Here is a 22,716-nt window from a genome sequence, read left to right on the forward strand (position 1 = left end):
TAGGAGAACTTCACGGATCCTATATTTTTGAACATTTCAATTTTCTGCGATCACCCTATGTCATATAAAACCTCCCTGTTTATACTGTCTGTGTAGTACTTTCCAGGTTCTTCTTAAAACAGGCAGGTTGGCTTAAATAACTGCAGCTTTCAAGACCTGACCCAGCACCAGCCAAATTCAATGCAAACATTCAAGCAACATCAATCTCCTTTGAACTAAGATTTCCATGTAATTTGTATATATTTGAAGGAGCAATCTTTTTTGCTTGAAAGGTTGCTAGTGCTTAATGTAGCTTGCATTGTCTTTTTAAAGTAATACAATCAAATCACATAATGTAATTCATCTACATTATTAGCCTTCCCCAAAGACAAAGCTCAGGCTAGATGCTGAGGCTTGAGAGGCATGTGAGAGAAAGCATTGCCTTTAAATTAGCATTAGCAGAGGAGGGGAGGAAAAGTGCGGAAGTGCTCACTGCAAAATGTTCACTTGATGGTGGTTTGTGCTTGCATGTTTTAGAAAGGACAGTGAAGCAGAGCTTGGCAAGGTAGGCTCAGCTCCTGTAATCAACACCAGGGGATTACTCTAATACCAAAGGCACCATTACCAACTCTCCCAAATTTGTTACCAGTCTCAACAAATTACATTATTGTCTTTGCCTTGGCACCTGAAATAAAATGATTTAATGCAAATGTCATTTTTCAATAAATACAAGAAAAACCTAAACTAGGGAATCAAGCGTGCAACCTTAAAGCTTGGAAAGCTAAATGGCAAACTACAACTTTTTTTGTCTCAAATTTTAATGTCTACCAAATTTTAATTAAACCAGTTTTCATGATTTGGTTGGACTTCATGCATGGTTTATGAACATGGGGTAAAAGCAGTAATGAATATATCATAGGGCCAGTAAACTGCTAGAGTAAGAACAGCATCCACTTTTAGAGCTGGCCCTCTGTGTGTTTAATGCCTGTATGTTGGTGAGTTCTTGAGAAAAGTCCCCATTTTTCTTTGGATTGAATCCCCAGCTGCCAAACAAACAAACTCCAATTCTCTTCAACCAGAGATGCCTAAAACCCCCGCTTCTTTTAACAAAGTCAAAGAATCTCTGCTTTTGCCACATAAAAACTACTTTAACCAGACTGAGGCATGATACTCAAACTTCACACTGAAAATCAGTCTTCGATCTTTAAGAAAAAATACTGCGGAGGACTGCATGGCAAATGTTTCCTCATATGTGTAGCAGGGAATGTGCTGTGTTCTTTCTGTTCATTATTGTTGAAGTTTAACTCAGCTAATCAATCAAAACCACAATATCTGCCCACTCACTCCCTCACCTCACCCGCAAATCAGGGAGAGAATTGAAAAGGAAGAAAGTCATGGACTAAGATAAAAACAGTTTAATAAAATAACAAAATAGCAGTAGTATACTACAAGTAATTTTATATATATATAACGAGAATAAAATATAAAATAAGTCCTGGGAAGAGAGGACCCTGGTCCTGAACAGCAAGCAAGGAAAAAGAGAAGCAAGAGAAAAAGCCCCAAAAGGCAGAAAGGCCCAGAGGGCTCTGCAAAATGGTCAAGTCTGGATGTCAGTCAAAGTCTGTCCCAACCATGCTCCCCTTCCCAGCTGCAGATAGAGAGCCCAGAAAGACCTTGGCTCCCAAACAATGAAGGTAACAGTAACCTCTTCAATTGTCGCCTCTCTAACTCAAAAACACTGGAAAGTTACTCAAAGAAAAGTACTAATTCTGTCTTGGGGTGTTATCTTCTTGTTCTCAAACTAAATCCAACTGACTGTGCCAGCTACAAAAAACCAGCACAAGTATGAAGATAACATGAGCTTTAGTAGTACAAATAAATGCTTGTAGATCCAAGAGCCCCCAATTTTGGACAATGGCATGACTGTATTTAGTCCTAATTCAGCAAACTGTGACTTCACTGAAACTTTAGTACAAAAGAGATGCTAGAGCCCTGACATGGAAGCAAAAGTGAAATTTTAATGGCTCTTGTGGCTTTTGATCAAACTGTTAGTGTCTGAATTCTATAGTAAGCACACCGATTGACTTCAAAGATAAAAGTTGGACCCCTCAGACACAAAGTTCAAAGAACTTGCAAGCTGCAATGATGGATCTTCTTTAACACCTTACTCAATTGTGTCTAGATTTTATTCCTCACCTTGAAATATTACACTAATAGGCAAGCTAGACACAATACAGATATACATGTTAGATTAATTTTTGTAAAATGAATGTGTATAGCTTAAGTTAAAAACTCTAGGCCTTTAAAACATTCAAGGATGGCTTCAGCAGGTAATGCAAGATATTGCTGCAGACACAGGAGTATTTTCTATTGCTTTCACAAAACGTAGTGGACGAATCTGTAATACTAGGTGCACAGCATAACATAATTCTGCATGATTTCTGAGGAGAGAACATGAACTCTCAGTCTTAATGATGAAATAGTGCTTAGTTTTGGCACTTTCCTGTAGAGCTGCATTTAATATCACTAATTTGACCTTGAACATTAAGGTTTAGGATTTACATGTTTTGGGGAAAGACAGGAGTAAATTTCAAGCTGTTTTGATAACACGAATACAAGAGAAAAAAACCCATAATTTCCAGGAGAAGCAACCAGTCATTAAATTATCCCATAGATGAGCACATTAGCAATTTAATCTGTAGTCGAGAAGGTATATCCCTCAAGTAACAGTGATGTGCCACTACGATTTCTTAATGTGACTTTGTACTAGACCATATGATTTTCAGAGAATAAACCACATCTCAGATCAGGAGCCCATCCTGAAGCTACTTGACTAAAATTTTTGGTTTCAACACAGTTCTTGGAGACCAAGTTGAAGCTACACTAACAGTGAGGAATAGGCAACAAAACTTCTAAGGTCCGCATAATGCAATGGATATCACATTATTTTGCCTCGTGGTCTCAATTCTTTCATTTTGTAGACCTAACCAAATATGAAAACATTAAACACAATCTCTGAGCTCAAAGCCACTTCCAAAACTGCCAAGTATAAAACTGTTACTGAGCCGCTGTGTTCTGTTTATCATATTAAGATACATTTTTTTGATGAAAAAAATGCTAGATTGCAAGTGTAACATAATAGAACCAGCAAGCACTGCCAGCAGGTCTGAGGAAAAGAGAATAATTCAGAGATATTGTCATCTGTAGGCCAATTTATATTGTCAGACAGCAGGTTCACATTAGTCTCTGATGTCACTGCAATAATGGCATAATATAACAATTGAGTGAAGAATACCTGTGGGGTATAGCTATATGGTGCGGTATATCTCTACTTGTTAAAGGATTTCAGGATTCATTCAAAGCAGAAGCAGAAGAAGCAAAAGACCAGGATTAAAAGAAGAGTGAGAAAATGGTGTTCATAAAGACTTCTGAATATTTCAGCCCTTATTTTGTGATGATGAAGCAAGCACGATGTTGTATTTCATTAATTCAGTGGGTTCATGATTAAAATAAACTAATGTAGCAATTTAGGGGTTTTGTGCTGTGCTTCCTTTTTTTCTTTCCCTATAACAAGAAAAAAGGCTTTTTAACAGTTTCTCGCGGCAGGCATAATGTGCATCTGTGCTCTGATTTACTGCACATGCTGCCTTCTCTAGCATCATGTTAAGTTGGGGTATCAGCATGGTAGGTCACACAGTGGGAATGACCTTTTGCTAATCACTACACATCAGTTACTACTGGCACACAGCTCATTACTAAGAAACCCTCCAACTAGCTGGCTTTCAAATCCACTCACACTTTGATTTTTTCTTTTTTTGTTCCTTTTCTTTCTTTCTTTTTGTCCCCCAGACTAAAGATTATACTTTTACATAAAAGCTTCTGTTGTGTAATTTTGTCAACTAGGGTTCCAAAGTCAAAAAGGCACCCAGTTAATTTTCCGTGATTATAAAAGGAGCCTGAAAATTCATACTGAAGGTAGGCCTGTAATCTTGGGTTTCATTAAAAAGGTCAGAACATTTTTACTCACCACCCATTATTAAAATATTTGAGGGCTGCCATTAATTTGATTTTTCAGGACATAGAAATCTCACTGGAAATTAGAATGCAATCCTGCTGTTGCTTTACTGACACTTTTCATAGGGTAGGATACGGCTGCAGGGACTGAGAGCTCTCCTGCAATTTACAATTGGTTACTTTGGACAAATGGCAGGTGACTAATGCAAGACAAACTGTTTGCACAACCTGGGAGCACCAGGTTTAATTTCAGTTTCTGAAAGAGGGGAGAAAGTGTTTCTATTGACGCTGAACTGCGAGCTGTCCCCTGCCAATACATCTGCCACATTTAATACACAACACCTTCCCCGCCCCCGACAATGTGATTATTAGAGGTACAGAATTCAATAGCTTAAGAATATAAAACATAGCTGGAGCAGAAGGAAATAGTTTTTAACTTACCGGCCATTTGCTGAATGCCGCTGAAGGCACCCAAGTTACTGGAGGAAGTTGCTTGCTGCAGGAGCTGCAAATTAACAACACAACACAGCAATCTATCTGACATTAATGTAACAAATGAAGATAAAACTAAAATGAGCTATCATTTCACATTTGGAGTATTTCTGCTTTCCTTTACATTTATATAGTCTCTTGCTTCTGTCTATTGTTGGAATGAACATCCCCAGAGTCAATGCTGTAAATCCATATTAATGTCTAATCTCTATTAAGAAACACAGAGACACAAGGGAAACTCAATAACATTGCTGCTTTAAAACAATTAATCAATTTATTCTTTTTAACAACCAGGTGTTAAATCTATTTAAACCAACATAGCGTGACTAATTACAACCCTCTGTAGTCTAGTAGTTACCATAACTCATCTCTGTCAATCACAGTCCATTCTCCCCCATCCCCTTGAATTCAGTTTTTTCTTTATTATCTCCATGAATCAAGCACACAGATAGTCATTAGACTGGTATTTGTATATAACAATTTAGCCTGCCACAGTATTAATTAGCCTACCTCAGTACTAATATATATTTTTAATTGCCAGGTAAATAGCTGTTTATAATGATATCACTTTATCAAAGCATTGTATGCACATATATTATGTGTATATATATGCCTACATGGTACATCTATATGGATGCATCTGTTTGTTTAACTCGGAATCATCAGGAGCTCCCCCAGTTATCCAAAAGCTGCTCAACGAGATCTCTCTGTTTCCGTGTGACCAAAGGCAGATGCTCCCACTCAGCTGTGCTGCAGGGGAGACTCTCTTGGCCATCCAGGACCCAAGACTCGTGACTGTGGATTTCAGATTTCTCCAAGAGGGGCAGAAGCTAGAATTTGTTTCCATCTTACAACTGGACCAAGGAAAATACCATTTTAAATTTATGAGAAACAAATTGCTTTTCTTCACTTTCTGTACAAGGTAGAATCACAGAATCATTTCATTTGGAAGAGACCCTCAGGATCATCGAGTCCAACCATAACCAACCTAACTCTAGCACTAAACCATGTCCCTAAGAACCTTGTCTAAACACCTTTTAAACCCCTCCAGGGATGGTGATTCCACCACTTCCCTGGACAGCCTGTTCCAATGCCTGACAACCCTTTCCGTGAAGAATTTTTTTCCTAATCTCCAATCTAACCCTACCCAAACAGGCAGTTTGACCTACCCAACAGGTAGTATGGACCACATACGCTTAGCATTGTCAGAGTCATGCATTAAAGTGAAAGCCATTTCCAAACAAAAATGTGGAACAATCAGAGGACAGAACCGCAACATTCTAGTTTAGAGGCTGCACCACATAGATATGGCCCCTATCAGCTGCCTTTCTGTCCTCCCCTAAGCAAGAGTTTAAATTTTATTCCAGCTATAAAGAACAGACTCTAACATTCAGAAGAATAATAAAGCTAATGGAATCAAATTTTATTTTGCAGCACAAGTAAACTTCAAATGCTTGCCTTGGACAGCACTGACACTTCTTGAAAAGTTTATTCAAGTTCTATTCCTGGTTATTTAATTTTTGATCATGTGATAAACATACAGAGTTTTTTTGTATAGAAGATGACATGCTACCTGTCCTGGAGGACTTAACAATTTATTGCAGGGAGTTTACTATAGCTGATTTACCATGTTTCTAAAATAAATGCAGCATAATATATCTGCTGCCTCTGCAATGCACTTACAGCTAGATATTGTGGTGTGAGTCCTCCAAGACCTGTGAGGTTTCCCCAAGTGGCAGTATTGAGCTGTTGCATCTGCTGTGCCAACTGCTGCTGCAAACGCCGCTGCTCCTTGTCCTTTTGGGTATCGGCGAACTTCACCACGATTGGCGAAGAGCAGCCCTGTGGTTAGACAGATTGGGAAAGACAGAAGGGTTAAATCCCACCGAGTCACGCTCGCATCGTGAGCTCAGCCACGTCTCATAGGGCCACCAGCAAAGGCACAACCTGGTTGCTCACCCTCTTTTTGTGATTGGCATGTGTAGGATGGCAAGTGCTAAGATTTTCAGCTTCTTAGGTAAAGAGACTATGGAGAAATTATTGATCTCCCAGTTCTTTGTATAAAGCACCTTTCCTTAGGCTCTCTTTTCTTTCCAGCTATCAAAACTGCTGCCAGAGACAGTGAACTGTACCAGTCCTCTTTAATTAAGCTTCACAGTTGATGAGATGGATGCAATGCTTTGTCTGCAGTCTGTTTTCAAGGCATCGCCAAAGGGAGCAGTGTCCAACCTCCCTGCTGCCAGGGACCACACAGCCAACACTGCCCTACCACCACGGGCTGGCTGTGCGGTCACGCTCAGTGCAGCTGCCTCCTGTGCCCAACGTAAATAGACCATGGGCAACAGATTTACTTCAGCACCCATCATCAGTGGGTCACTGGTCCTTTTTGTACCAAGGACCTCCAGTCCCAAGTGAGCGCAAAGGGTGATGCTGCTGGAGAATTCACCCACCTCTGGTCTGCTCCCAGGCATGCTTTGTATCAAGCATCCTTGAGATGTGAACAAAGGGCAGGATGCAGACCAAAAGCAACTAGTTCTGGTGACAGCAGCTCATTCCTGATTGCCCTTATTTCTTCATTGCTGCTATGAGTCTCTTGTTACATGATATGAGAGGGCTGCAAGACACCTTAGGAAACAGGGAGGCTGTAAGAAAGAACTAGAGATCTGGTCTGAAGCCTACTCCTCACCAGTGTCTTAGGGATCCTTGAGGAGAAGTAGGAGGTCATGGACTAGAAGGACTTTAGAGCTAAGCTGGATATTTCTCTTGGACTTCAAGTTGGGTTTTCCTGGGCAAAGTCACTGAAAGAATGAGACGTGAATATGAAATCTCTGCTGCTCTCACTTGATTTTTTTTTGCCCGCTAACATACAAAAATATTTTTCATAATTTAACCTCTCAAGTCTTCATTTCTTCAAATCAAAGGAGCAAACTATATACTGCAATGATTCAGTTCTTCAAATTAATTCAAGCATTTTGTGAGTCATATTAACTGTCAATCCATTGCACACTGTTTTCCAGCTTCATAGGATCCAACGAATAACTTCCCTCCACACGCTATGCTTTGTTATACTAATTTCTTGTCTAACTTCAATCTGGACACAATGGGGGGAGTGAAAGATGACTCAGGTTCAAAATCCACAGTGGCACTTTAGTCAAAATGTATAGTGTGGGATGGGGAACAGGGTTCTACTTAACCTAACACTTCCCATGGGTTCCTGTCCTCTTTTATTTACAAAAACCAGCCATGTACCTTTTCTCTGAAGAACCTCACACCCAGAGAAATGATAAGAACATTCACAACCAACAGGCAAAATGATGAAATAAATCACAATAATAACATCTCTTGTATGAAGATGTCCCATCAATACTGTTCCTTTAGAATTATCTTAGAAAATCATCACTTGTGATTTATTATTCTGCCTCCAACTCCTTTCCTCTGTGTTTCATTGTAAAAGTGTCTTTCACTGTTTCAGTGGGGAAGAAAGGAGATATGTACCACTCCAGCAATCAGATAAAGATTACGAAGGAGTCAGCTTGTTACACAATTACCCCTCTCTAGTGATTTTTTATACTAATATTAAAAACAAGACCCTTAAAAAAATAAAAAAAAAAGATAAGAAAGAAAAAGGAGTGGAGGGTTTGAGAGAGTTTCTTCTGGTTTAGCTAATAAAAAAAGCAAGTAGTTTCTATTTAATATGAGGTTTGGCAGCACTGGGTTAACAACAACAAGAACTTACTGCTTTCTACCTAGATGTCCAAGAGAATCAAGCCTATTTCCAAAGAAACAGAATGAATTTCAAAGGAAGAAATATTATATACTATTTCAGTTCTCAGTTCAGCAGCTCAGCACTCAGCACTACGGCTGACATCAAATTTATGAATGCTTAAATGTCAGTAAATTGTATAAAAACAGTATCTCTGCAATTTATGAATCTATAATTCATTTTTTCACTGTCTGCTCTATATTTCATCACTTCATCATTTTCAAGAGACCAAACATTTTGAAAACTGAAATTATATGTAGCATGTGGCTCTATATGAGAAACGGGTTGTTATTGTTGCATCAAATTTACTCCGTGATAACAAATTAGTGTCTTCTACTGGTGCTGCATTTGAATGCCTTAAACAAACAAACAAAAAACTCCACAGAAATGAGACAGAAGAGCAAAAACTTAGAGCAGCAATTATGTTTTTAAAATCAGTTGATTTAACCAGGTCAGAAAGTCAGGTGGAAACAGTAGTAAGAGAATTCTATGAGATGCGTTCATCTGGACATTAACATCCTCAATGTTCTTTCTTGGTCCACTTTGGAAATTCATGTTGGTGAGTGATGTGTGCCCAAGAATTGAAAATAATGAAATCAGAAGAAATACTCTGCAGTAATTTGATTGAAACATAATTGTGTACTACGTATTGGCAGTCCAGCTCACTTTTGTTTGCAAAAAAACCCACAAAACAAAAGTGTCCAAGGACCAGTGTTTCAGGCTGAGAGTTGAGATTATCTCCAGCTAACCCAGGACAATTTTTTAACAGAAGATTATTGGCAAAAGTGAGCAAATTATTTTTTTGCTTGAATAATGATTTGTGTTTTATACTCTTCCATTATCTATCTTGAGAGGAAGCTCCCGGCATATATGCAGGGTACAGGTTCCCTCCTCATTCAATGGCTTGGTCTCTCCATCCCATTTAGTGCCATTTTCTTCCCAGCAGCTGATGTCAAGACAGTTGGTACAGACTCCGTTGAATCCCTCACCCCCGGAGCTGGAGGGTCTATTGCTTCTCTCCAAAAAGGGACTCTCAGCCTAAGCTCAATTGGCACAAAGACCCAGATTTTCAAAGTGCAAAATACTTGGAATCACCTTGCCAGTGTGGGGATCTCATTGATGATGTCTCTAAAGGTGTCGAGAAGTATTTTGATCCAACAGTAACTATTCTATGGAACTAAAGTCAACAGGACTATCACATCAAAATGCAGCCTCTTTTGGAGCACTGCATAGAACAGAAGAATGGGAGAATTTGTATAGGAGGTATTATTGATTTAATTTTACCATTTTTTTTGAAGTAGAGCTGTGTAAAATTCATTTTGCTAGACAGAAAAATACATTAAAACACATGGAAAAATGTAGGTAAAGCACAGTATTACCAATAAACATTTCCTTGGAATCAAACTCAGAAAGACATATTGATCTGAAGTAATGGAGCAGTGTATGGCAGATAAAATATAAGTATTATTTTGGAGAATCAAAGTGGCATGTTTTTTTCACAATATACTGTCAGACTGTACATATTGTATAACAGCAGCTTTCTAGTAAAGATTATTTCAATTATTCTCCTCTCATTGGCAGAGTCTCATCTAAAACTGTATACTCAGGGTCTAAAAATGCATTGCACTGAAAAGAAAACACATCGATTATAAAAGAAGCTCAACCAAATTCAAATGTGATGTTTGGAAAGACAATAGCTTCGCAATGCTGATATCATTACTTATGCTATACAGGAAACAGTTAGTGACATTTTCATGCACTGCCTTGATTTTTATCTTCTCCTCTTTCTTCTCTCCACCCTCCCACCCCTGGTCTCCCCACTTGGCTCGTTACACAAAGCAGCTCAACGACATGACGCAATAATGATTGTTTAGCACCCAGCATGCTTTGGGAGACTAGAGCATTGCAAAGAAAAATCACTGAGGAAAAAAATAATAATAATAAAAAAAAATTGAAAGGTCCTGATGGAAAAAGAAAGAAAAATAAAAGAAACAAGTGCACAAAACATCAATGCCACCTCTGAGAAAAATCATCACTACACAAAGATACAGTGTACATAATACAGTTTAACATGCACTCTCCAATGATAAGCTAGAAGATCCAGAGTAAGTAAAGACTTCATACTTGTGCGGATTTTTGTGCAAAATTCTGAAAGACCATGACAAAAATCACAGACTGAAAAAAGGTTTGAGATTGTCAGACAAGCCGTGGCATTCGATAACCACTCCAATGAACTCATCGTTAGCCTGCAGCTGTATTCACATTAAGTGAGCAGATTTAAAGGTTTGTGTTGCTCATCGTGATAAAATACGAGGCCGTAAAGGCAGTTTGGGAGGAAATAAAGAGCGTTCGTTGCTTGTGAGAGGCCGGCCACAACACTGCTCTGTAGGAACTGCCACACTTTGATATGCTCTGTCATCATTAGCATTTTTATTGGCTACATGAAGAAGGAGAAATTATATTAACTTAAAGGAGATTCTATTTGCAAAAAACACATGCACTAGTAACTCAGTGTGGCCAGGTTAAATCTCTCGAGCTTTTTTCTCAGAGCAGCGAAAACCCCAACACTTAGAAATCTATTTAAAAGGAACTAAGATATTTCTTTGGATGTGTGTGTGTTTTAAAATTCAAGGTAATTTACTCATTGAATGCATTCTGAGTATAACTTAGGAGTGGTATTCACAGCCTTTTTATTTTCTGCTGAATGCCACTGGAAACAGGATCCAGAGCCGTGTTTGGATATCACACAGCAACCTTACTGTGTGCTTTCCGGTTATTAAGAAAAATAAGGTTCATAAAGAGAGGTAGAGTGAGTCAGTAAAAAGTTTAAATCTGTGATTGTCATGTGTCTGATCTGGTCCAGGAGAGCATGGCTTTACCATTCGCAATCATTTGCACAAAGAAAACAAAGAAAGGGCAAATGATACAGTACTGTACCTCCATGGTCTGAGACTGGTGCATGGCTTTGATTGCATTCTGTGCCATTGCCCTTGTAGAAAATGTGACAAACGCACAGCCTGTGGGAACAAGGGGACAGGGAGCAGGAAAGACAAAAAACAACAAGACAAAAGGGTTGGACGCTTGTTAAACCAACACAGTCTACGAGAACGGCCACAAGACGACACTGTTCTCAGTAGTACATAAAAATAAACAACTTCTCTAGTTTATTTATCGACAGTGCTGACTTGCTAATCTGACCATAGATGAAAGAAAAAAATTAGGTGGGAACGGGTGAGGAGAAAGGTGTTTTTTCTGTTTTTTTTTTTTTTTTTTTTTTCCTTTTTTCCTTTTTTTTTTTTTTTGCCACAGGGTTTGAAATAAGTAAGGCTTTTATGTAGTCTTTGGATTGCATACTTTAGTCTATTCATGCCATGCATTAACAATTACTTGCTATGGCTTTGTGCAGGTAAATTGTGGATAGTGAATAAGTGACTGGCAGCCCTGGCAGCTGGGAATTTAAAGGAGTCCATAAAGTCACGTATTTTTGTGATGCACCAAGAACAACCATACAAATAAAGATGAGAAAAACTCCACTGTGTACCCTCTGACTGAGTGTGAAAAGACTCAGACAAAATTCAGTAATGCACGTGGAATCTCAACATTTAAGAAAATAACATATTAAAAATAAAAATCTTAGTGATTTTTGTTTCTCCGAGTCCCAGGTATAAGTACAGTTCTTTGATCTAGGAAAGCTACTACCAGCTTGAGCAATTCTGAAGCCATGTGCATGAATAACCAAAAAAATCACTTTTCTCCCTCCTCAGCCTTTTAAATCATAATGAAAAGCCAATAGGCTAATGCCTGGACTATTTTTCTACCCTTTTACTATTGTCAGTCATACCTACACTGGGCATGGTACAGGTCAACTTTTTCAGTGCATGACTCACTGCCCTTTTGACTAATAAAAACATTGCCTTCTGAGGTTTACATTTTATTCTTCATGCACCCTTGGGCATCTTAAAGAAAAAGACTGTGAAATTAATGCAGATTCAGGCTGATTTTGTAATAATACCATGGCACACTAAAAGCTTAGCTAAAGCAACACAGACTTATTTCACTTGTGATCTCTAATGACTTTAAAAGTGCATTGATTTTCAGCTCCCTTAGCCTTGCACAGTTTGAACTTAGGTTTCAGAGAATAATTTAGTGTTCCACTCAATTTCCTCAAAACATTATTATTATTACTACTTAAAAGATTTCCAAATGAAGCAAATCTAAGCACTGAGAGGCTGAAGCATATTGTCATTTTAAAGCTAATGCATGAAAGCTACATTCTGGCATCAAAAATACAATATTGTTGCCCCTGTGGCCAATGGGCAAAATAAACCATTTTGCAATCCAACAAGCAACAGATTGTTTGCTTTATGTAAATTATTTTGAGGCATAAAATACTTTTCCTTTTTTGCTCTGTGTGTACCTGGTAAGATTATCAAGTCAAGACTGTATTCACATTTTAATCAAACAACAGTAAGAGAAAGCAATGCCTGATCATTACCCAAAAGCACTACATCTAGTCATGAAAATAAAGTCAATGCATTTTTGCATCATGCAGTATTTTTTTTTCTCTTTAAAGTAAAGGCCCTTGATGCAGGAACACCTGAGCTGGCTTATGTACCTTGGACTGATAAGCGAGCATCATAAAATTGAGTTATTTTACACAAGCTTCATGGCAGTATTGTGACTCTTTACATATTTCTCAGGTAATATAACAGCTGGTGACGTCTTACTCCTGTTTAGCCACACTACGTGTTGCTGGACTATTCTTATTCAGCAACAAATTTCTGTCAAAGCAAATGATGTAACAAACCAACTTTCTGTACGGCAGCCTAGGGAAAATGTGCAGTAGACAGGTGAATAAACAACAGTACCTCTGCTAGATTCCATATTGCTGCTGTGCACTAAAATTAAAGAGGCCCAAATTTACCATCAAAGTAATCTCTCTTTAAAACTTTTATTATCATTAACAGAGGAAATAACACCAAGGGTTTTCATTTCTCATTTTGCAATTTCAGTGGGGGATAAGCACAAATAGAGATGTACTGGAGGGCAGGCAAGAAACCCCATACAGAGCCTTGAATAATATTGTTTATAATGGTCAAGAAACTGCTTCATTCACTTGTTTCGCTCTCATTATCCAGGAGTGTGTACCATAGTGACAATTACTGAATAGAGGTTTAGAATGCATAAGAAGCATGCAAAATGTCAACAAAAATCAATAAGACACAGTTTATGCATTTATCACAATTTCTACCCAGCAGTACTGCTGTAAGTAACTTACTGAGAGATGTTGCAATTAGCAGGTCTCAAAAGAAATGTGTGAATCAGCAGAGAAATAAAGCTGTGCTTCTCTCAAGATAAAGCAGACTTTCGCTTCCCTCCCTTAAGCTTTTCCTCTTTTTAACCACAAAGCTCAGCTGTTGGGGACTTTCAGCGTCCAGCGCTACCGCAAAACCTCCCTCCTCATTCCTCAGCCCAAATCCATTTGCTTGGATCCTGTTGCCTTTGTCGTGGAGTGAAAAGACCTTCGTAGCAGATCTCTGTAAAATGCCATATAGCAAGCTACCAATTTAAAAGAAACTTGTTCTCCGGGCAAGGGGAATGCCTGATGCAGCTTGAATATGAGCATTTGGAAACAGCATTCCATGCAGAAGATGGGACAGCATTTTAATTACAGTTTGCCAGCCAGAGGCTACAAGGTTAGGTCCCCTTGTTATCTCCAGCCAGCAGGCCATTTCCCACCAATGGACAGTGACCATTTGCACAGTAAACACCCAGTTTGCCTCAATAACCATGGTAAAAATTCAGTAGACAAACTTATTTCTAAATTATTTGATAACCTAGACACTCAGTTGTTACCATCGAGCACCCCAATTAAGTGCTAGCTAATTTAACCACCTTTCCAGATGTTGCTACATGTATTCACATTCAAGGATTATTTTTTCAGCTACCAAACCTGAACACTCACACACAAAATTTGTATATTTATTATTTGTGCACGTACATTTTATTATGTGTGAAATATTGCATCCTATATATTTTATTGTCTGTGAACCACGGGATCCTTTCCTTCATGACTAGACCGCCACACTGGAGGGGAGCTAAGCTTATATCACGATTCAACCCAATTAACTCATTCATTGAACTCTCACCTATAATTTAGGTATTCAGAAAAACTGTTCTTCCGAGATGCTTGTATTCTCTGCCACAGCCAATGGCAGTGCCTTTAATTTTGCTATATGGTGTACATATGCATTTTAGGAGGATGGTTGTGTTTGGCACCTCGAATTTAATCGGAGGTTGGTGTCCAAGCACACTGGATTTCACTTGTTTAAGCTAGACGAGCGCTGCCTGGACCTGTACTCTTGCCACAGTGGTTTCTGAGGGGCTGGGAAACCCTTTTTCAGCATATTCTCACTCTCTGTATTGCATGGATCCAGGTGGTCTTTTGGGAACATACTGTCAGCCTCAGGGCAGTAAATCACAATTATAAGAGGACAAGACTAATCAGATTTCATGCCTCATGGTGCAAGGAAACAAGAAAGATATCCATGGCCTCTTACCCCATCCTATGAAACACTGCATTGATTGCAGTGCTGTGGGCTGAGGTCTTCTGGACCAACAGCTACAAGCAAAGTATTTCTCTTCTGCCACACTGAATCCTGATGCTTTAATTACTCCCTTCTTACTGGGGCTGTGGAGCTCCGCAGCAGAGGAAACATGGACATGGGGATATTTTTATATCTAATGCCTTGAAATTACTTCGGTTTGTACCACCAGCTACCTAACCACACACAAAATACCCTCTTGTAAATACAGCCAACCTGCAAGTTGCCTTGCAATTATTTATCACCTCTGGTTTCAAGATGTCAGGGATCACCAACAGAAACAAAAAAGGAGGTAGGAAGGAAGTCTAAACCTTTTAGTTCCTTCTCCAAGGCTGCCTTTTTACCCCCTATACCAGATAAATGATTGGCTGGGGAAAGGCTTCTCAAAGTAATTTCCTCTTGCAGGCAGAATCAGGGGGAGGCAGCCAGCCCTGCCACAGAGGAGATATTGGAGCACATTATTGCATTTGCCATCTCAGCTGAGAGAACATCTAAAGTCACAGGGCTGGTGCTTACTCCCCTCCTATCCCAAACTGAAACAAAATTTTGAAGAGGTTGCAAAATTAGAAAAGCTTCCTCCTTGAACTGTGCTGCCCCAAACCTAGGGCTCACTGCTTGAGCAATTGGATTATTTAAAATATTTAAAAAAGCTCAGCACTGCCCCATTTCAGTTTCTGCTTCACTCGATTCTTCTCATCTCAGGCTTTCATGGACTGTTTTTAAACATTCAGTCAGCAGTTCACGCACAGGCTAACATAATATCAGTATATGCAAGCTGTAAGTGAAGTAGAACATTTTTAAGTATGGAGGTAAGGGGTCTGATTTTATACCTACACGAGAAACCTCCCACACAAAACTACTGTGGTCTACCAGAGGTTTTAAAGCGCCTGAACCCTCAGTGAAGCCAAAGGGAGATAGATAGATGCAAAACACCTAGTATTTTTGAATCAGGCCTAGGGTTAAAAATGGAAGTTTAAAAATCATGGCTTTAAAGTTCTGGAAAGGAAAGAAAGGCAGATGCAAGCAATTTACAAAAAAACAAACAACATATATATATGTAGTGACCCCTCTGACACAGAAGAAGGCTGAAGGTATTTTCAAAGACATGCAAGTAATCGCACTACTATGTATGGAGGCTGCGCAGCTGGTGGTGTAGTGGTTGAGCTGCAGCTTCCTGGTTCAACACAAACAAGGTATTTCTTCGCTTTCTGTGAAGAAACAATAGTGAAAAGCTGCCAAAATACTCCTGCAAGAAGTATTTTGGATCCTCTGAGATGAAAGCCTCTACTTAAAGGAAAAGATAAGGCTCAAATAAAAAGCTATGGAAATTGAGGCGTGATAAAAATAAGCTCTAATTGTGCTAAAATATTTCTAGCTGAGATTGCAAAGTAGACTTTCTCTTTTCTACACTGTGCTAATAGAGCAGTCTGAAGGAAAGACCGGCCTGGGAAACAGCCTTCTAATGAAGACATCACACAAAAATCTGTCTTAGCGGTTAAAATACATTTCAGCTACAAATTAAGACATCAAATTGATTATTGTGCAAGAATTTGGTCATTAAAAATATTGCTTAAGACACACAGTGGCAGATCTTAGACCACGTCCAACAACCTAGCCTAAAGTAAAATGTTGACAAAGTCACAGTGAAGCTCCTTAGTTTATACATACAAGGCACATGAAGGTAAGAAGAGGCAAGTCCTGTAAATGTGCCTCATCTCTTTGGCTTTACTGACTTCTCTTGACTATTAATCAGATGACAGATTCTAGATTTTAGATTTCAATGGCTCCCTTGAAGCATTTCTAATTGGACAATCAATTAACCGTCCTGCAAAGTGCAGACTTGAGTGGCTACCAAAGACCACTTTCTCTAACGGTGCCTCGATGACCCTCTTGTTGGAATAAAAACTCTTGCAAATGATTTAATTTCAGACTTTCCTCTGTGCAGGGATTGTTGTGAAGATGCAGTAATGGATATCTGAGATGTAGAGTTACTGACCAAAGGCCAGCAGAGACACTGGTCACTTGTACTAAACGTGTTTGTTTTTTCCCCAGCTTCAGTAGAGCTTCAGTAAGGGAAAAAAAGAAAATTAAATGTGCCATAATGATTGGAAAAAATGAAAACTGTTACCATCTTACAGCAAAATAAAGAAGGCAATGAGGTGTTTCTGGAGAGCAATTAAAAACACCGCACTTCCACTGTCCTAATTCCCCATCACTTACTGACACACAAGTCAGAAGGTGGCCCCTAATCCAGGCTGTTCTCACGACTGGCACTTCATGTTACTTTAGCTCAGAAAGAGAAGTAAATATTCTTAACTAAAACCAAACAGGCATAAAACCTCCTCACCTACCCTTCACTGCAATTAATTATGATGCAAACACTAATTTTCTTTTACTAGTTCATTGACTCCTGAATCTAAAAGTTACGAATGGATTTTCATGAAATTAAATTGCCTGACCGTGGTATAACTCTCCATGACATTTCTAACCTGCTCCTAAAGCAAAGAAAGGAAAATAAAGTCCCTGTAATCAATGTCGGTAGAAAGGTTTACTTGTCCCATGTGCCTCCTGATGTTTTGTTAAAAAATCATACAATTAGGAGCTTAGAAGATGTAGGAATACACATTTCAAGCTTTTCCACAATTTTCATGGTATATCCAACTGTCTGTACATATTATTAGCAGGTTTTTTTCAGTCCATGCTATTAAGCCAGTTGACTTCTTTCCGGTATCTGTTATATAAATCTGCACTTAGCAATACAGCAGAATAATTTGCTGTGTGGTGCTCCTGTGATAAGGATAAGAGGATTTTTTAAAATCATCATTATGGATAGTAATAATTCCTGGAGTGATACAGGGATATTGATCCACTGATCCAAAAAAAAAAACAAGCATTTTACAAAGGTAGAGGAGCATAGCTATCCTTATTTTAAGGAAGGGGATAAAAGAGATGATGAGAGACCCACTCACCTGTGGTCAATACAGCACATCAGTGGCACAGTTACAAATCAAAATTAGGTATTTGCGACTATTTTTGTACACTCTGGCTATGGACGTGTGTGTTGGTATCTGTGGTCATGTAGCCATTACACAGAGCCAGGAGTCAGGAGGTCTGAAAGTTTCTTTAAGCCGTTTACAATAAGCGATTTAAAATCTTAATCATCTGAGGCAGTTCGCTTCTGCTTTTTCATGATAATGAAGCTTAGCACATGATATCACAATCATGAATTTTTGTAAAGCATACTTAGCTCTTCAGAAAAACTGCTGGATTAAACAACCCTGCAGGCTGAATCCTTCTCTTTGAATAATGAATATAGTACAGGCAGTGGCAAGCTTCTTTAGATAGTCCCATGCACCCTGCTAAAGTGAGGGCCAGCCTCCACGTCTGCTGAGTCCCTGGTTTCTTTATCTCTACAGCCAACAGGATATTTTTATTTTTTAATACTTTTCACAGCTAGGAATTACTCTCTGCCAGCCAATAATTTCACAGGGACTATCCCAGAGCCTTCGGAAGGCCTTTTGGTTGCTCACTTTTTCTTGTAGCTGGCCAGAATATAGCAAGTTACAGATATAAACAACAATGCAGGAATGAATAATAGTAGGGAAAAAAAAATAAGTCAAGGAAATAAAAAAATCTTAGTTTCTTTAAAGTATGCTGCTGCACCACTGGAGCTTTTTGTCATTATTTTAGACTAGTTTTACAGGTGAATTTCAAACAGCTGACAATAGGAATTTGGAGTGGAAATGCTGATGGTCCATTATCAGTAGTGACAGCAATGGGTATGACTTTATTAAAGTTCTGTTAACTCTTGGCTAGCAACCGCAACAGAAACACCCAGTTCAATCTCTCTCCCTCTCTCTATTTATCCTAACACCTATATCACACTCATCACAAAGTGTTTCGCTTCTCCTTGGTGCTACAGGAGGGGATTTCTCCTTGCAGCGGGAGCCATGGGGTGCTCTACACCCTGCCCATGGGCTGACAGCAGACTCCTACTATACTAGCGGTGCGGTTGCTGTTGTAGTGTAGACATGGCCTAAAAGTCAACTGAAAGCTTTTTAATCTTTATTAAGGAAAACAAAAAAAGGCAGCACAAACCAAAACTGTTCTATTGAGCAGTGTAACCCTGCAGCTATCTGCTGGTAATAAAGACTGTTTGCCTGAACTCTTCAAGAAAGCTCAAAAGTTGGCATAAATACCAATGAATATACTTCTCAAGCTCTTTTTGCCCGAGATCCCATGATGTGCACTTGTTATGCAATTGAAAAGAGATGCCAAAAAGAGTTTATTGGGCCATATTTCCAGCTCACTGCTGTGAGCACTGCGAGTTCCCGAAGGCTCTGGCATGGCGAGGACAGTGTTTTCCTAAGACAGTGACTATTTTTCATTCACTCCTCTGTGTCTGGGAGGGAAGCACATCCAGACGGGTGCTGGGAAAACAAATACTGTTTGTGGCGAAAGGAACTCACATCTTGGAAATGGAAACATGAATTAAAGCTTGTTAAGTATTGGAACTCATTACAAACATTTAACTGTATAAATTCTCCCTTTTGCTTTAGTGAAACAGCTTTTCACCCTGTGCTTTTTCAGTCAAGCTCTATCCACCTCAAATCTCCCTTAGCCCTTTTCATTTCAACTGCAATACCAACCATTTTCCCAACACTTTGCCTTCTCTCATGGAGTGGTGGTTTTGTGAAGCTGATAAACATCTGCCTGAAAACCTGGTTGGCACAGCTGAACTCATTTTCAAGTGCGAACACGGGTGTGTAGAAAGCAATTCAAGTTTAACAAGGCATGATGCATGAGGGCATGATAGAATACCAGTCGTGATTGTGACCAAAATAAACCCGAGTGGCAGAAAGGATACAGCTCTGCTGCAGCCACTGGTGTGTGACCTACCTGGGCTGAGATCTTGAGGCTCCAGGAGGAGAGAGCAGCACATAACTTTGTGGCTCTGCTGGCTGGCACTGCCCTGTCTGGTACCTTGGTGACAGGGCTTAAAAATCTCAGCTTCTGATTATCGTGAGATCGCTATTTACAGCATAACAAAACTACCCCACCACCCTTACCTACCCTGTCGGATTTCATAATTATCTTTTCTATGCTTATACTACGCCCAATGTCTGTTGAATAAAAGCAAGTATACAGTGGGATTTCTATGGATCTCGGGAAAGATCCATTTATTTGTTGAGTGATGCTGAGGAGTCAATTAAATCTTTTTGGGGCTCAAAACATCTGATGCCCAGATCTTGTTACTTCAGCAGTTACTTAGCTCCTTTCCCACTTATATCTTCCATCACCCCTTCCCTGTGCTACTTACTAAGTGAAATAAATGAAAATCTGTAATATTTGTTTTGCCGCAATGTTGGGTCTAGACAGATAATGACAGCACTCAACTCCATCAGCTAACATTCATTACTGAGCTGCAGGAACCAACCTCAGAGCTTTCCCTTAGTCTTCCCAAGGCAAAAGCCACGACCTCCTTGCCTGAAGGGACCACTGCAGCCCAGCTCCAAAAGTTTTAGAGCTGCAGACTAAGGAGGCATAAATGTGATTTTCTTGGGGTTCCCTATTTATTGTCAGATTGTCTTTCAACAAGTCTTTATTATTCAAAACTAGTATAGTAAGTGCTTTCAAGCAGCACCATGAAATATAGGAATACCTGTGACTTGCACTGCTGAAATGTATAGGCATTTTAAAGAAGATGGGTTGCACACAAAACAAAAAAATCCCATGTACAAATTATTGCATAAAATACTGCAGATCCTATAGCCTACTGGAAACAAGCAGATCCAAAAGTAAAGAAAAATATCTATATCTATATCTATATCTATATGCAAAATGGGTACTATAACTTTTTTCTGTGCCTTTTGAAAATGTAATAAAATGCATAAACTGTGCTTTCTATGTATTTTTTTTTTTCTATAGAAACAGAAGTGATGTTTTCACAGCTCCACACTTAAAATTACTGCTCATGCTGTTAAATGGATGTGGCTACTACCACAGCATCCTTCCCCACTGACAGATGGGAGTAACATTATTTTCTTTTCCACTCAGCACCACCTGGCACTGACTTTTTGAGAAAGTTCACGCTCTGAGAAGCATTTCAGGTCCATATACCATGGAGTTAATCTGCAGCGTGGGTCATCAACATACATTTATTTTTCTTCAATACATTTTCAGAGGGCCCTTACCCAAAAGGCACTTTTGCACTCAAAAGGGATCACTGGCTATTGAAGTCTGTGCTGCACTTCATCTCCAAAGTTCAGCTCAGCCGCTTGACCACTCTCGATGGTGCTGCTTAACACCCTGCCCTGGTTTTTGGGTTGTGATAGAGGCACAAGATTTAAAAGCTCTTTTTGCAAAGTTTTGTCCAGGCAAACATAGCAGGTTCAAGCTAACCTCTTTGTTTCTGAGTTACAGCAGACCTCTGTGTTGCATATAGCTGTAGAAAACACAGGAATGAAGAAGATAGTGCTACAATGTGGGCCAGTTCCCGTGACCCTATATGCCTTCAAGCACTCGTTTACAGTCCTTTTTATTTGTTTTTGGCCTTGTGCTACAAAGCAGAAATGGGGTCGAGGAAGGACCTTTGATTTTGTGAGAGCAGAAAACTGAGGGTGTTTTCTCAGGGTGCAAAGGAACCCTTCCAGCTGACAAACTGGGCGATAACACAAGTTAATATGTTGGCACCGAGACCTTTCTGACACTGGAAATAAGAGGTGATAATTTCAGTCACTGTGAAAAGTTCATGTGGATACCTTCATCACGTGGGACGTATTACAGCGTAACCTCTAGCTGCAGACAGCGGCTATGCCTACCTTGGCTGTGACATATAGCTCCCAATTAGCACTTAAGGAAAGAGACTTTACAGACTGCACACTCACCTCTGCTCAGCCCGTCCGGTCCCCGCAGGATTCGGCATTCTTCTATCTGGCCAAACGGAGAAAACATCACCCTGATATCATTCTCATTACACTTCTTCGAAACCATTCCTATGAACAATTTTCTGTCTTCCACAGCTAGAAGATAAAAATAATGAATGAGCAAAGGCCATTTCATCTTTTTCCTGTGATCAATGCTTCATTACCACATCAAACCAAGCTCCAGTCATGTGAGTCTGGCTCTGTAACTGAAGACAAGTCCTAAGGCAAACACTTTATACTTACAACCTCCCTTCCCCCCCTTCCTCCCCCACCCCAAATGTCTCGTTTTTCTTTTTCTCTCTCCTTTTTCTAGTGGTGCTTGCTGTTTATATAACATATTAATTGGCTGCCTTAGTCATTCTGCATATGCCTCCCCATCACAGTGGACGAGAAGAAAAGCATCCTCTAAGGGAGAATTTTAAAGATATTTGTGCATAGATTTTAATTCCGATAAATTCCCTCACCTCCCTAATGTACGAAAGAAATCATGACAGGGCTGAGGGTGAAGAAGGGATTGTGTACGTAATGATATGAGCTAATGAAAAATATTCCCGAGAAATGTTTTGAGAGAGTGGCTCCTATCTGAGCTTCCAATTTCAACCAACTTAACGCGTGGCACTCGACAGGCAGATGTGTAACGACTGCTCTGGAAAAAGAATGCATTACATTTTCCTGCTTTTTTTTCAGACTGCCACAGCCCCCTCCCCTCCAAGAGGACACAAGGCATCACTTCTAGGGCATCACTTTAACAAAGAGGCTGCATAATGCTTTCCCAGAGCCAGACCTTTTGATTCGTAATGATGCTGAGTTTGCAAAAAACCATGAAAAACCTGAATTACTGGAAGACTATTTCCTGCCTGCATTGTCACCCAAATCGGCAAAAGCTACACTACTGCAGCAAGACACATGCAGTCCTGTTAGTCAAACTCAAATTTAC

General features: G+C 39.5%; 1 protein-coding gene across 36 annotated transcripts in view; it reads right to left on the minus strand.

The window, feature by feature from the left end:
• CELF2 (CUGBP Elav-like family member 2) overlaps positions 1–22,716 on the minus strand; it is a 562,200-nt gene that overhangs the window by 48,298 nt on the left and 491,186 nt on the right. For 35 of the 36 annotated variants that reach the window (XM_065050162.1, XM_065050164.1, XM_065050154.1 and 32 more), the window contains 4 exons: positions 21,741–21,875; positions 11,186–11,265; positions 6,169–6,327; positions 4,435–4,498 (listed from right to left, as the gene is read on the minus strand). In XM_065050162.1, the coding sequence (XP_064906234.1) occupies positions 4,435–4,498; positions 6,169–6,327; positions 11,186–11,265; positions 21,741–21,875 (438 nt within the window). The remainder of the gene's footprint in view (positions 1–4,434; positions 4,499–6,168; positions 6,328–11,185; positions 11,266–21,740; positions 21,876–22,716) is intronic. The other variant, XM_065050171.1, reaches the window with a different exon arrangement.

Source organism: Columba livia, chromosome 1 (assembly GCF_036013475.1).
Source record: "Columba livia isolate bColLiv1 breed racing homer chromosome 1, bColLiv1.pat.W.v2, whole genome shotgun sequence".
NCBI lineage: Eukaryota > Metazoa > Chordata > Aves > Columbiformes > Columbidae > Columba > Columba livia.